General features: G+C 35.4%; 1 protein-coding gene across 1 annotated transcript in view; it reads right to left on the bottom strand.

Annotated features, from left to right (window-relative positions):
* The window catches only part of LRP1B (LDL receptor related protein 1B), a 1,876,868-nt gene that overhangs the window by 468,487 nt on the left and 1,391,958 nt on the right, over positions 1 to 16,423 (bottom strand). The window contains exons 36-37 of the mRNA XM_049615676.1: positions 2,261 to 2,395; positions 1,542 to 1,671 (exon numbers count right to left, since the gene is read on the bottom strand). Of these exons, the coding sequence (XP_049471633.1) occupies positions 1,542 to 1,671; positions 2,261 to 2,395 (265 nt within the window). The remainder of the gene's footprint in view (positions 1 to 1,541; positions 1,672 to 2,260; positions 2,396 to 16,423) is intronic.

Genomic DNA, 16,423 nt, shown 5'->3' with positions numbered 1-16,423 from the left:
TTTCATGAGAGTTGAACTGATATTTTACATATATAGACTCCATTCTAAATCAGTGTTTAGATAACGCTGTGTATCTAATACACCATAGTCCACTTTTTCACCCCTCCAAAAGTAAGAGGAGTTGTATTAACTTAAAAATATCCACTCTTTAAAAACAAAGAAACAAAAAACCCCTAAGTCAAATCATACTAGCAGTGAAAGAAACACTGTGGTGTGAAGTTATATAGTTTTATAATAGGACTACTTCTATATTATTGCTTAAGAGAAAAGCAGTTATCAGTCAGCAACTTATTCTTTACCAGCCAGTATACTAAGCCCTGGGGATAGAGAAATAAAGCAAACACACATGACTATTCTCCTCATAGCACAGTAAAGAATAGAGACATTACCCAGTCCAGTGAAAAAATAGAGCTACTAAGCAAATAAATATAAGCAAATAAGCAAATATTAATGCGCAGAATTTACAAAAAATGAAAGTACTAGGTACTTTGGTGTCACAGAGCAGAATGATCTGATCTATTTACAAAGCCAGGGAAAAACAAATAAAATTTAGCAAAGTAGGAAAGAAAACATTGCCAATAAAGTAAAGAGATTATTCAAAGACTAGGAGTAGAAGAGAATAGGAAATATGTGAACATATTTTTAAAACTATGAAGTCCAGAAATTGACTGTGATACCAAAGAGGCAGTAGCAGGAGTTTGCGACTGAATATTTACATAAGACCTGATGAAGAAGGATCACAACAGAAATTATGGACTTTTCACAAAAGTCAATGGGAATCCCTTGAAAGGATTTATGCAAGCTTTATATTAAAAGAAAAAAAAAAGCAAAAAGAAAAAAAATGTCACTCTGCCTTTAATGTTAGGAGATCAATTGTGAAGTCACTGCAGTGGTATATGTGTAAGATAAGAACAGATTTAATTAGAGTGGAAGTAGCAAAGATGGAAAGTGGTAGATTGATAATGTTTAGAAAAAAAATATTAACAGAATTTGATGGCAGATTGAATTCACTTCCATTTTAGATATGCACAATTTGAGTGCCTATGAAACAACCAAATGGAAAAACAGAGATGTCAAAAAGGCAGGTAGACATATTTATCTGGAACTCCAGGGGGAAAAAAAAATACAATGTTTGAAATGAACATGTTGCATGGTAATCACAGACTTGTAAATGGAAACCGAAGCTTTAGAATATTGAAGAATGAAGTTGGCTATCATTCATTCAGCAAATAATTGAGTACCTGTTTTGTAAACAGTCATAGGGCAGAACTTTAAATTGAGAATCTAGAAATATATTAGTATACTTACTTGGATTTACACATACATTAAAGAAATGAATAATAAATATGACCCCATCAAATATGTACTAAAATATACACCACAGAGTGAAAATAAACTTTTTCTTGTGGTTAGGTAAGATACTGAGTTTTGTTTCCAACATTATAACTAAAAATAAATATTAATACGGACATCTGGATTTTTTAAATGAAACTTACAAAAACTCACTTAAAACTCAAGATACACATAAAGCTTAAAATTACCCTTTCTCTGGGTGCACAGCTATAGATCTTGGTTGATCCAGGCCTTGGGAAATAATTACATAACGGAAAGAACCATTGAGTCTTGCAACTTCAATTAAGTTGAAACCATGGTCTGTCCAATATATGTTACCTAGGAGAAATACAGATGTGTTTATAATATAGTTGTGAGAAAGAAAATGATTTATTAGTTAGGGCTAAAATTAACTTTCTGAGCATTCATATAACTATCAAGAAATCATTTACTTCCTATATTTATTTTTATGTGTGCATTTCCTAAGCAGAAAGCTGTAAATGAACGAATATGCAAATACTTTCTAATCTCACACATCTGTAGTTTAAACCATATAATGAAACATGTATGTGTTACAAATAAGTTGAAACTTCTCACCTAAAGAAGGGATCTATTTTAACTTTCTACTGACTGCAGGCAAAAGAGAACTTCTGACACTTTTGTTTACCTGCCTCACAGTTTTGTTTACCTGCCTCAGGAGATTTGGGCAAAGTTACCACTACATAATCTACTTCTGCATAAAAACACTTGTCCAAAGACTCAAAAGCATTAGAAAGAATGAAGCCAAGAGCAAAAGAGACTATTTATCCCTGTGGCTAGAAGTACAAAAAAAAAATTGTTATGAGTTGGAAACAGAATTTTTATGAAGGAGATTGAGACCCTAACAAAATAGGTGTGAAATGAAAACAGAAAAAGCCATGGATTATACCAGCAATCCAGTCAATAGCTATCCCCTCCACTCTTCCCAAGCCACTGGTAATGATATCTTCTTTCCAAGTCTGATCTCTTTTAGCTCGGCTAATTTTATTGAAGCCCATGTCTGTCCAGTAGATGGTATCATTTTCTATGGATAAGACAGAAAGAAAAAAAACAAAAACAAAAAACATACACATACACTATAAAAGGTATCAATATATTGATATATGTATTAGGATCACATTGCATTAGTATTTTGGGTGTACTACGTGTATAAATAGTTTTCAGGACAATTTATTAAAACAAATAGTAATAAATATATTAAAACAACATGAAAGGACCTAGTCAAATGAATTTTTAAAGTACTTTTGAAATATATATGGAAATGACCTATCACATCCTTTATTATTTTTTCTTCATTTTCCTACTCATTTTAACTCAATAAATACTTATCCCACATTATTTTGCAATCTTGATATCAAACCATGCTATTTTGGACCACAGTTTTTGTCTTCACACCCATACCTGTGTCTGAGTCCTCTAAATATAAAAAAGAATACTATTGGAGACAATCAACAAAGTCTCAAAGTAGAGAGAGAATGGAAAAGAAACATAAGGGCATTTCAACTGCATCAAGAGTGTTTTAAGTATAAGGTCATTCAAAATGTATAAAGCCTTAAAAATGCCCTAGCATCCAATTATTCCTTCTGAGGAGCTAGTTTCCCAAATGTCAACTGCAAACCCCTTACATTATTTTTCAAACTCTCATTGGACAAATGGGCTTAAGCATACTTGAAAAATGGCTCTATCCTATCATAGAGTCTTTAAATAACAGTGTTTTTTGAATATTTGAATGAAAAATGTGTCTAAAGATTATAAATGAAATATATTATATGTGCATGCATATGCATAAAGGGTAGCAATTATAGACCAATGATTTTAAATATAGCCACCAGAAAGACACTGGGGACAAATCATTAAATAATAAATTTGCCACCAACTAAGTAAGTTTTCGTGTTGTGACCTACGTGGCCATTTGAAGAACAAATCCTTTAAGACCAATATAATTTCCCTCTGGCACAGTGACAGACTATGGAAATAAAGAAAAAGCAATTAGTATAATAAAGCTATTTATCAGTAAGTTTTGAGATTCCATTTCTATTAAAATACAGTCTAAACTCTTCGCCTAATTGAAAAAAGATTCCAAAACCCCCTTGTTCTCAAGAATGGTTAAGTCAAATATGTAATTGTTTGAAGCAGAGCAGGTAACATTTTCAAATATATATCTGGAAAGCAAAAATTTGTTTGATTTTTCCAATTTTGTAAAAGTATTACTTAACATGATTTCATTTTGAAAGAGTGAATCAATCGACAACAATAAGCATTATTTTTGCATGAACACTAAGCATTATACCTAATCGAGATCTCTTCCACAAATGTTAGACCCACATATCTAACTGCCCACTTTGTATCTCCACTTGTAGCTAGACAAGGAAATCCTGGTATACAAAGGACAAATTCTGGATTTCTACTGGAAACACCCTTGTCTTATAATCTTCCACAAAGCAACTCCACATGTCACAACAGTATGATAGATGGCATCTCCATCCTTTGTTTCTTGGGCTAAAAACCTCATATTATCCTTGATTACTTTTTCTCAAACTTCACATCTAATCCATCACCCCAATATTCTCATGTTCAATCTATTACCAATTAGTTTTGCCCTTTTTATTCTTCTTTCAAATCATATCCATCATCCAACCACCTCTCATACACTCCACTGCTTATAATGTAATGCAAACTATTATTAACTCTTGCCTAAAGTACAGTTGACTCTTGAACAACTTGAGTTTGAACTGTGTGGGTCTACTTACATGTGGATTTCTTTCAATTAATACATTGAACAATATTGATATAGGCACTGACACACAATTTATCTTGTAAACAGATGATATAAACTCACAGAATCAATAAATTCAGTACTTTCTGTACTGTAAATGTATTTCTCTTACATTTTTCTTAATAACCTTTTCTTTTTCTAGCTTCCTTTATTGTAAGAATATAGTATATAATACATTGAACATACATACGAAATATGTGTTAAAAGTATGTGTTAATTATTTATGTTATTGGTAAGGTTTCTAGTCAACATTAGGCTATTAGTAGTTAAGTTCTGAGGGAGTCAAAAGTTATATGCAGATTTTCAACTGTGCAGGGGTCAACCCCATTATTGTCCAAGGTCAACTGTATTGCAAATAGCTTCCTAACTTATTGCCCTGCTTCACTTTTGCCTCAGTACTCCCCTTTCCTCCCCAGTCCTTTCTCTACTTAGGGGCCATTGTTACCCTTTGAAAAGGTAAACAAGATCATTTCTCTCCCTTCCACTCAAACTCTCTAATCATTTGCCATCTCATCAAAGGTAAAATTAAATTTCCCTCCCATGACTTTCATCATCTACACACACCCTTCAACCCTCTCTCACCTGACATCCTTCCACTCTCCCCCTCGCTCATCATCTCTGGTAACACAGATCTTCCTCTTCCTAACATAAACCAAATACTATCAGTCTAAGATTCTTTATATTACTCTTTTTGTTTGGAAGCACTTTCCTCAGATATCTGTACAGCCCTGTCTTACCTTAGCCCTTCTTACTGAAACTTTCCCTGACTACTCTATAAAACATTATTTTCTGGGCATGTTCTACGCCCCTTACCAAACCTATTTTTGTCCTTAGCATTTATTACTGTCAAACCCATTATATATTGGTTTGTTTCTTTAGTGTCTGTCTTATCTCACAGAAATGTAATCTTTGTGAGGGTTGGGGCTTTATTTTGTTTACTGCTTTATCCCTAGCACTTAGAGTAGTACCTGACACATATAGTAAGCCCAAAGTAAATGTCTGGCAAACAAATGAATGAATGTGATAAGCTATACAAAGACTGTCTGGAAGGGGATACAAGGAAGACATAGCAATTACCAGAAGAAACTTTATATGCTCAATAAGGAGAAGGTATGCACATGAAAAAATTGACTAACAATTCACAATAGTGTAGCATGAGCAGCATATACATAGAACAGGTAAGAAATTTTGCAAGATCCATTCACAACAATCTTCACAAGTATTAGGAAAAAATACCCTATTCTGCATATGAATCTTACCTTTTTCTTATTTTTTTTAATGTTTATTTATTTTTGACAGACAGAGAGAGACAGATCAAGAGCAGGGGACGGGCAGAGAGAGAGGGAGACACAGAACCCAAAGCAGGCTCTAAGCTTTCAGCACAGAGCCCAACTTGGGGCTCAAACCCACAAAATGTGAGATCATGACCTGAGCCAAAGTCAGATGCTTACCAACTGAGCCACCCAGGTGCTCCTGAACCTTACTTTTGTATTACTCTCTAATAGCTCTGCCAGGCCTGCAAAATCCTACTCCATTTAACCAGGAAACACTCTTTCTCACATATACCACTACATCCTGCATATACTTTTATGGTCATATTGAGCTGAAATTGGGGCTTGACATTTCTTCTTAGAAACATACTGTGAGATAATTCATAGGTAGGGGTTGCAACTGACCCAACTTTTACCAATGTAGTCACAATGTGCAGTAGACACTTCATAAATATTCACTTTGTGAATAGTAGATTAATTTGTAATGCTGAGGCTGTCTCTGAATGGTCAAGTCCACTTGATCAAAGCAGGGAGAAGCTGAGAAGTTTCCCTGTATTATTTCTATCAGGTACATTTGGGAGATCAGTGAGCAAATCAATCATGTGGTGATACAGTAAAGAGGATCAAAAGGACAGAAGAATTAAATCAATCATTCATATCCAATCCCTTATCAATTCTTCCACATACATACTGCATTCCTACACACCCTAAATTAAGTAAGTTCACTAATATATAAGAATATATTTTCAAGGGGTGCCTAGGTGGCTCAGTTGATTAGGTGTGCAATTTCGGCTCAGGTCACGATCTCCTGGTTTGTGGGTTTGAGCCCTGCATGGGGCTGTGTGCTGACAGCTCAGAGCCTGGAGCCTGCTTTGGATTCTGTGTCTCCCTCTCTCTCTGCCCCTCACCTGCTCATTCTCTCTCTCTCTGTCTCTCTCTGTCTCTCTGTCTCTCTCTCTCTCTCTCAAGAATAAACATTAAACAAAAAATAAAAAAATATATTTTTTCAAATATCTGGAAATATCTGCAAAGTAAACATAAATTATGTCAAGTATGTTTTAATTAGGAATAAAATAAGACTGAAAGATGATAAAATTTAACAAAACACTATAAAGACACAAAAAAGAAATACATATAAATATAGAAAGGGAAGAAAAGATTCTCATAACTGCCCTGACCCTTATTCCAAAATAAGATTTTTTTTAACTTTAATTATACTTATTCAACAGATACCTAAAAAATATTTGGTACATGCTAAATAATATTGTAGACTTAGGAGTGTGGTGGGGAATATGATGGACAGCCTTTGTAATCATGGAATGCACTTCTGGAGTTGAAATAAAAAATAAATTATCTTAAGACACATGATAATTGGTAATGTATAAAATAATTACAAAATTGGAAAACTGAACTTGTAATTTAAGGTAATAACGATTATAATTAGCTCCCCACAGATACAATAAGACACATAGGACACTTAGTAACTATTTTCAAGGATTACATAGAGAGAGATCAGAGGCCAGCTATTGTGCATTGTAACTACAGTCAGAATTAGAAGAAAATCCACTTAAGGTCAGGAATGCAACTGGTGCAGCCACTCTGGAAAATAGTATAGAGGTTCCTCAAAAAATTAAAAATAGGACTACCCTACAACCCAGCAACTGCACTACTAGGTATTTATCCAAGGGACACAGGTGTGTGGTTTCACAGGGGCACACGCACTGCAATGTTTATAGCAGCGCTATCTACAAGAGCCAAAGTATGGAAAGAGCCCAAATGTCCACTGACAGATGAATGGATAAAGAAGATGCAATATACATACACAATGGAGTATTATTCTGCAATCAAAAAGAATGAAATCTTGCCATTTGCAACTACGTGGATGGAACTAGAGGGTATTATGCTAAGCGAAATTAGTCAGAAAAATACAAATATCATATGACTTCACTCATATGAGGAATTTAAGATACAAACCAGATGAATATAAGGGAAGGGAAACAAAAATAATATGAAAACAAAGACGGGGAGAAAACATAAGAGACTCTTAAATACAGAGAACAAACTGAGGGTTGCTGGAGAGGCTGTGGGAGGGGTGATAGGCTAAATGGGTAAGGGGCATTAAGGAAGACACTTGTTGGGATGAGCCCTGGGTGTTATACATATCATTCCTCGAATCACTGGAATCTACTCCTGAAATAATTATCCTACTATATGCTAACTTGGATATAAATTAAAAAATAAATTTAAAAAAAGCCACAAATGATATTTGTCTATAAAACAAGGAAGAGGCCTACTGACAAGGAGAAAAGTTAAACTTTTGAGTTAAGCTGAAGAGCTAACCATCTACAGAAATAGATTGTGCATGGTCCTGTCTGAAAATAGGAAACAAGAAACACACGTCTCTTAAAATCCTTTTGCCCTTAGCTGTCTGTATTTTAGGATTAATTAACAAACACTTATTGATAATCTATTGTAAATACACTAGCCTCCATGTTATCTCAGGCTGCTGAGTCCTTCCTAGAGAATTCAAAGTCCTGTTTCCCCGTGTAAATTTATATACTATTTCAGAAAACACGATACCCACACACACACAAAAAAAAACAGATAAAATATAACGTATAAGGTTACCCTCCTTCTCTCTCCTAACGAAATAATTACCAGCACAGTAGGAAGATAGCAGACTACAGTGTAGGGAGTTTAGGGTTGGGTTCTTAGCATTTATCATTGTTCTCCTATTAACTGTGAGACTTTCACGATGTTACTTTGTCTCTCCTGGCCTGTTTCCTCATATATGAATACAATATAGAAATAGAAAGAGAGAGATATACAGATGTAAGTAAAAGAAGGTAAAATTTAGATAAACTTTAGGGTTTCTTTCAACTGTGATGTTTTACTGTTAAGATTTAATTTTTCAGTTGCACTTAAGGGAATACAGTATCTCAAAGTTCTGTCCAATCTGAACTGCTTTATAGATCTTCCTTTTTACTCCGTAATTTTTTCGTTTCTCATTTTAACTGGCTCCATGTCTGGAGCTAAAAAGAATAAAGCATATGTTTTTTCCAAGAATGTGCTACTAAAGGGTATTAAGCCACATTTAATTTTTCAACCACAGACCTTTACATTTATGCTATTAAATGCTACCTTGTTCCATTTGATCAGGGATCCTGCCAGTTGACATTTTTAAAAACTCATGTTATCCAATGACTCCTTTTTGTGATACCCACAAATTTGATCAGTAGGTTTTCTACATCTTTATTCAAGGCAATAATAAATACATTGAACTGGACCAAAAATATACTTTTGGCATACCACTTTCTACAGTAATTGTGGAGCTCCACCATCCCTTTACATCTGGCTGATTCAACCAGGAAGAACGCCTAGTTCAGAAGAAGAGGCAAGAAATCCTCAAGATTCTCTGCTTTCCAGGAACTGGTCCAACATGCTGATCTACTTTGGTTGACAGTGCTTACTTTGGGAGATATGGGGCAAATGGCTTCAAGTAAGGAATGACTTTAGAATGTGTTATTAAAAAGTAAAGGCAAGCTTATTATTTTAGCTTCTTCCTCAATGGCTATTTTTCCCCCCTTGCACTAGTGTTGAGTAGGTCTGATAGGTAAAAATTCCAGTGAAGCCAGTCAAGAGACTGACTTTTGGATGGATCTTTATAAATATTGTAATATATTTGTAAAAGATTTATATTTAGGGTGTTTATCACACATCACCAGACTTTAGTCTTTCGTTTTGTAGGGAATTCTGAAAGGTAAAGTAAATATAACAAATACAATCACAACTTCGCTAGAAGTAATTACATCCAACCTCAATTCTGAGAACACCAAAAGACTGTGAACATTACTGGCTCCTATTATAATTGTTGTTATTATTTTGCAAATAAGAGCAAGTGCTATGGGGATTAGGCAAAAAATGTGAAGATGGAAAGAGTTTGAGAATTGTTAATACTGGATTAAAAGGAGCTGTAAAGAAAATGAAAGAGAAATAGGTGAAGGAAGGAAGGAAGAAAGGAAGGGAGGAAGCGAGGATGGAAGGAATCACACATCTATTTTTTTTTTTTTTCAATGTTTTTTATTTATTTTTTTTGGGACAGAGAGAGACAGAGCATGAACGGGGGAGGGGCAGAGAGAGAGGGAGACACAGAATCGGAAACAGGCTCCAGGCTCTGAGCCATCAGCCCAGAGCCCGACGCGGGGCTCGAACTCACGGACCGCGAGATCGTGACCTGGCTGAAGTCGGAGGCTTAACCGACTGCGCCACCCAGGCGCCCCCACACATCTATTTTATCATTGGCAGAGCCATGTGATTTAACAGAGAATATTACGCATAGGAGAACAGTAAGATAAACTGAGGCATTCTAAAAATAAACTTTTAAATATTGTAATTGGTGCTTGAAGGAGACATTCTTCTATTACCTTTTAACAATATATCACTGATATATTAAAATGATTAACTATCACACTATGTAAAAAATGTGACTATATTTTGGATCTAGAACCTAGTATGAGAAAGACTACTGGATGGCAAAAAAAAATTGTCATAGTGATGATGTAAAAATTAGAAGTTACCTCACAATTTATTTTTTAAAATATTACTATAAATTTCCTTTTGCCTTAAAAAAAAAAAAAACTCTAGCATAAACAAATCCTTCTCAAATGATCTGAGTTTGGTCATTAGATCTGGTGATAAGGATAGATTCTAGTACCTAGTTTCTAAGGTAATAATTTAGTGAATGAGGGCATGGAAGCCCAGAATCTGGTTGACCTCTAGGAGACTTACTTTTCCCAGGTTTGTAAACTAAGAAAATTATATAAATTATAGAATTTATATATATTTATAAAACGAGATAAATTTTACAGGAAACAATCTTTAGTAATAGGTTCTGCTAGTACCTTCGTAGAGCTTACACAGAACGTGTTAAAAAGGTACTACACAACACAAAGAATTACTTAAGGACAGCTCCAACTTGTGAGTACTAAAATTCACAAATGTGTTTAGCTGCTTTGTTGAATTTCTTTGTTTTCATCTTGTTGGACCCATTATACTCTATCCCACACTTTAAAAGCAAAGACATTAGGGGCACCTGGGTGGCTCAGTTGGTTAAGTGGTTGACTTTGGCTCAAGTCATTATCTCACAGTTCATGGTTTGAGCCCTACCGAGGCTGGAGTCTGTTTCGGAATCTGTGTCTCCCTTTCTCTCTCCCCTGCCCATGCTCTGTCTCTCACTGTCTCTCAAAAATAAGTAAACATTAAAAAAAAATTTAAAACAAAGACATTAATGCTCAGTTCCAAAAACATATGATAACTTACTGGAAGTTCTATATAAAGTATGTCCTAGGTTCTTTTTTTTTTTTTTTTTTTTTTTCAATTTACTTTGAGAAAGAGAGGCAGAGAAGGGAAGGGGTGAAAGAGAGAGAAGGGAAGGAAGGGGCAGAGCAAGAAGGATAATCTCACAAACCATGAGATCCTGACCTAAGCCAAAATCAAGAGTTGGACCCTTAACCAACTGAGCCACCCAGGCACCCCACTGTGCCCTGGTTTCTTGATAAACTTCAGGCTTAGGTTCTAGAGTGTTATATCTATGGTTATTCAACTATTGTCAATTAGAGTACTCTTTATTACTTTATAGGGAAAGCTGTTAGGATTTTATTTATGTATTTTTAGCTTGTGTTGTTATATACAATACAATATTAGCTGTAAGGAGTCACTATTAAATTCATGGTGCTGATGTTTATCCAGAACCTGCACTTTAACATTGATTGTTGGGATCAGAAAGAACAATATCCCTCACCCTGCCAACCCTCCAACCACCAGCTTTTACTTGGACTTTAATTATTTACTATCGCTTCCAGATGAGCTGGTTGCACACACCTTTCCCCTTTTGAGGTCAGAAATATATGCCTTCTCCATGGTTTTTATTGTCATTTATCAGCAGTGGCCCTAACAGGCAGGCTGAGAAATTTGACTGTTATTCCATTTACAAAGGCTTCCATGCAATTCATTAAATTCTAACTTAGTTAAGATAATGATTTCCAAACTTATTTTCATTCTAAAACTTTGACACTTATGACTGTTACCTCTAATCTAAACCCTATCTTTTGTTCTTTCAAAAATCACCTTGTAATTTTTGGAAAGAAGAGACTTTCTCACATCACCCCTACATTTTCCAGTCATCATACATCTCAATGCAATTATTTTGTTCCTGTTCTATGTAATTTCAATCCAGACACTGGATTCAGAACTTTGCCGAATCCACTTTTTAAAATCTCACCCACACATGAAATACAAATACAATAGAATTAATCGAAGCATGTGATAGGGAAATATATCATAACAACATAAAAACTTCAAACTGAAAATCAGATACTTTATTCTAAAAAGTGCTCTGGCCATACCCACCAGAGGTGATTTTCCAGTGGCAGCTTCACATCGCATGCTAGCCTCAGCTCCTCTCCTCCATCTCATCTCAGTGTCTCATTTCCTCCCCTTTCAGATTACCCTGTCTCCAAAAAGAAACCCTCTATAACTACTGTCCCCAACCTCAGCAACAGGTTTGCCTTTACACAGGTAAACCTGTGTCAAATGACTGCCCATTAGTATTGCCTCAAGAAGCTCAAAACAAAACAAAGAAAACAAACAAACAACAACAAAAAAACCCACTAAAGATACAGGCACACCTCAGAGATTTTAGATTGTTTAGTCTGGGGTAGTGCGCTGGTTGAGAATTACTAGTTAACTCATCAAAAGTAAGGATAAGAAGAAAAAACACTTATTATTTAACAGGGCTCAAGATCTTGTGAGGGACACTGCTATTGTAAAGTGCTACCTAATCCCCATTACAATCTCACTGCTGTTAATGGCTCATTCCTAAAGGGAACTGAAAAGAGAAAAGAGGGAGAGAAGAGCTTGGCACCTTCTCCAGAATATCACATTGTTTTTTTTTGTTTTTTTTTTTTTTTTTTTTTTTTTTTCTGCAGTTGGAGGAGGCCTTTAACTTGGGGATATATGTATATATATACATACACATATATATATGTATATATATATATATATACATACACACACACATATATAATATATATGTATATATAATGCATGTGTATATATATATACACACACATTGTATATATAATGTATACATATATGTATTTTTAAATCTGTTCAGTTAGTTCTAATGAGACAAGAAAACTGAAAGGACCCCATAAAGTAAGCCGTTCTTTTTTTTTTTTTTTTCCTTTACTCTGGCTTCGACTCTAGCTGTGTAGCTGTGTGTGGCTTACAACTGCATCCCACTCCACATGTGCCTTGTAATGAAAAGAACATAAGTCCTATGTGTTTGGGACAAAGAGATAATGATATCTTTGGAGTCTTTCAGCACAATAGATAACATCTAAGGACTGAATGGGTGGGTTGTCATGTTCTCCAAGAACTTTGACTCCAAACACCTTGATACCAAGACCCTTGGGCTTCAGGGAATGAATGACTTATGAAGGACACCAGGACCTGGTCTTTATTCTGACCAGTTCCTGGATGCCTGATTGCCAATAAAAACTCCAGATCCCAAACAAAGAGGAGACTCCCTCCTTTCCTTTCTGAGTCTCCTGGACAGTTTGCTCTATGTCTTCAATAAACTGTGCTTTCACCTCCTACTGGCTAATGCTTGATTTCCATCTTGGCTGGTCCTGCTTGAGCCCCCTTTGGGTCTTTGGATCCTGACCAACTACATCATTGATATGTCACTGGCCCCAGATTTGTTAGAAATCACTATTCTTCAATCTTTGCCTGAATCAAGCTAAATCACAAGGCAGGTCAAGATTACTTTGATGAGAGGGGCGCCTGGGTGGCTCAGTTGGTTAAGCGGCCGACTTCGGCTCAGGTCATGATCTCGCGGTCTGTGAGTTCGAGCCCCGCGTCAGACTCTGTGCTGACCGCTCAGACCCTGAAGCCTGTTTCAGATTCTGTGTCTCCTTCTCTCTGACCCTCCCCTGTTCATGCTCTGTCTCAAAAATAAACAAACGTTAAAAAAAATAATAAAAAAAAAAGATTACTTTGATGAGGGAGCATAAGGCAGGCTAAGGGGCAAAGCACAATCTAGCACACACCTCCCTGCCCCCAAGGTGGGACAGGTATAATATTCCTTGGATACTGCAGGCTACCCCCAAACAGGAAAGGACCAATGGGGGAAAAAAAAAAAAAGGTTAAACTGAAACTGACTAAGAGCCTCCACCAAAAAGGCAATCCCATGAAGAGCCTATAGTCCAGGAACTCCCTACTGTCTTAAAGGTAATGCTTTGCTAGAGGGAAAAACAGCCTTAGATTATTGACAGCTAGGCCTCCAGTAACCTTGAGTGATTAGCATATGAAAATCCCTTTAGAAACACCCTCTCTCCCAATTCCATAAAATGGTTACCCCCTACATTTTCAGTGCAACTCTTTCAGCCAAGGGGTCCTGTCCCTATGCTTTAATAAAATCATCTTTTTGCACCAAAGATACCTTCAAGAATTCTTTCATGGCTGTCAGCTCCAGACCCCATGAATCCTCACCATCACCCCAAAACTATCAACTTTGAGTGTAGATCCTTCTCCATTCTCAGTAAGCTGGCTTTTATTGAACTATGTCCTCTACCAAAGGTATGTATCTATTCTTCCCTTTATCTTTTTTCTTTTAGATCATATAGACATTGTGAGCCCTGAAATTGATCACATTCCTATGTTTGTACTAGTTACTATAAATATGAACTTCCAGCAAAAATAGAGAATTTTACAGCATGCAGTTTATCTCTAGTTTCATGTTATTTTTCCCTAATTTTTCTCTTAGCACTCATTCCCTCACATCTTAATTGTTTATCTTAATGCCATTCCTATATTTTTGAAAGTACATATAATAATTTTTAGAATAAGAGGAGCTATATATATTTTAACTTATCAGATCATACATTATACATATGTGACATCAGAGTTGGGTATACACACTGTACAGAATGGCTAAGAAGACCAAGAAAAATCCAAGACAATGTAAGAAAAATGTTAAAATGGTACTTTTTACATTTTTATTTCTTATTTTTTTTATAATTTCTATTTTAGTGTATATTTTATAACGTATTAGATCATAATATTTAGTGCAATAATAACACACTCCTCACAAGTTAATAATTTTTTAATAAAATAATAAATAAAAACCATGGATTTTAAGTGAAATCTCTTCTTGTGTAACCAGTAGTTTATATGATAAATAAGAAAGGTTTGCTACTGCCACTGTGGCTGTGACTTTCCAATAGCGCCCTGTGCCATGCTCTGTGCCATCATGGCGCACCAGTTGAAACCACTGGAGCAGACTATGAGTGTTATGGAAATTGAGAGGAAGGCAAGGTCAGTCAAGGGCATCAGGAAAACTTCAGGCAAGAAGTGAGGCTTTCACTGACCTTTGAAGAGAGGGTAGCATTTGGATTAGCATTTGGAGAAATGTACAATATAGTTTACACAAACCTAGTTGAGATAAAGAACCAATTTAATTAATGTGGTCATCTTCATAATCATAGGAAGGATGACAAGCATTTGAAGAAGATTGGAGAACAAAAACTGTGATGACAGCCCTTTGTGAAGCCATCAGATACCTATGTACAAATATGAAGTTTTACTTCGTATTCTTTTCCAACTTTGAAAGCATTTCTTTAAACATTTTGCAGGTTAATAAGGACCCAAGTTCTCAATATTTCATATTAAAAGGATTCAATAATAAAGTGCTAATGAATTACATTTGTTTCTTTCATTTTGAGAAAGGCAAATCGATACAAACGCTAATGGGCAATTTTCTTACAGCAACAAATCACTAAAGAACTCCATCCTTGTGAGTAAATAAAATAAAATCTGCAGACTTCAAAGGTTTTAGATATCTTAATCCCCTTAAGGTACAATGTTATGAAACCTTAGATAATGTACATTCTCTTTTAAATTGCTCTTTTATCAAATAAGAAATACATGCCCATCTAGCTTTTGTGTCCTGAATAGAATTTGCATTAAACATACTTATTATAAAAGCAATTCCATTTTCAGGTTTTGAACTGTTTCCTCTCAGGGTAACAAAAAGAATCTTTCACATTTTCTTAAGCATTCACTGTTTTTTCTCTTCAAAGCAATTGCACCGTGCTGTTTTCACATGCATTAAGTTAGTTTTCACAGCCCTTGTGTTCCTAATTTTGTCTTTCAGGTAGCATATAAGAACTAAAATGTGCTGTCACAGTCTCTTCCTCTTCAGATTAGAAGAGGACCAATAGCAGCTCCAAGGAGAAATTGTTTTAATTTATTCTTTTTCAGATTTTCAAAGCTAAGCTATAAAATTGAGACAGCATGTTGAATAGATACGTCTTCAGGGGACACCTACTCAGACATTTCTTCAGGAAACCATCAACCCATTTCAGAAAACAATGCTATGTAATTTCACTTTTATTTTTTAAATAGGGAAAGACAAAAATCTTGTTCCTTAAATGCTTGGTTTTTATATTATGCCTCAAATTAGTAAACCAGACAAAGATGGAGTGTATATGTGAAAAACAGAGGCTTTCTAAGCAAATATATACATTTTTTTCATCTTCACTCCACTTTCACTGGTGAAAAAAATATCTTACTTAAGAAGTTTACTGAACCTGGGTGCTTGGGTGGCTTGGTTGGTTAAGCGCCCGACTTCGGCTCAGGTCATGATATCAAGGTTGGTGGGTTCGAGCCCTGCATCAGACTCTGTGCTGACAGCTCAGACCCTGAAGCCTGCTTTGGATTCTATGTCTCCCTCTCTCTCTGCCCCTCCCCCACTCATGCTCCATCTCTATCTCTCAAAAATGAATAAATATTTTTTAAAAATTAAAAAAAGTTTAATGAAGAGAGAAATGTAACATAATAGCTAAAGGCTTGGATACTGCGTTCTGACTTCCTAAACTGAAAAGCTCAGTGGATCTATGACATGGGTAAATTACTTCATCTTTCTGGTCAGTTTCCCAGTATA

The sequence above is a fragment of the Panthera uncia genome (genome assembly GCF_023721935.1).
Source record: "Panthera uncia isolate 11264 chromosome C1 unlocalized genomic scaffold, Puncia_PCG_1.0 HiC_scaffold_3, whole genome shotgun sequence".
Taxonomy (NCBI): Eukaryota; Metazoa; Chordata; class Mammalia; order Carnivora; family Felidae; genus Panthera; species Panthera uncia.
Note: the sequence above shows the minus strand (reverse complement) of the source record. Positions and strands in the feature narration are given on the sequence as shown.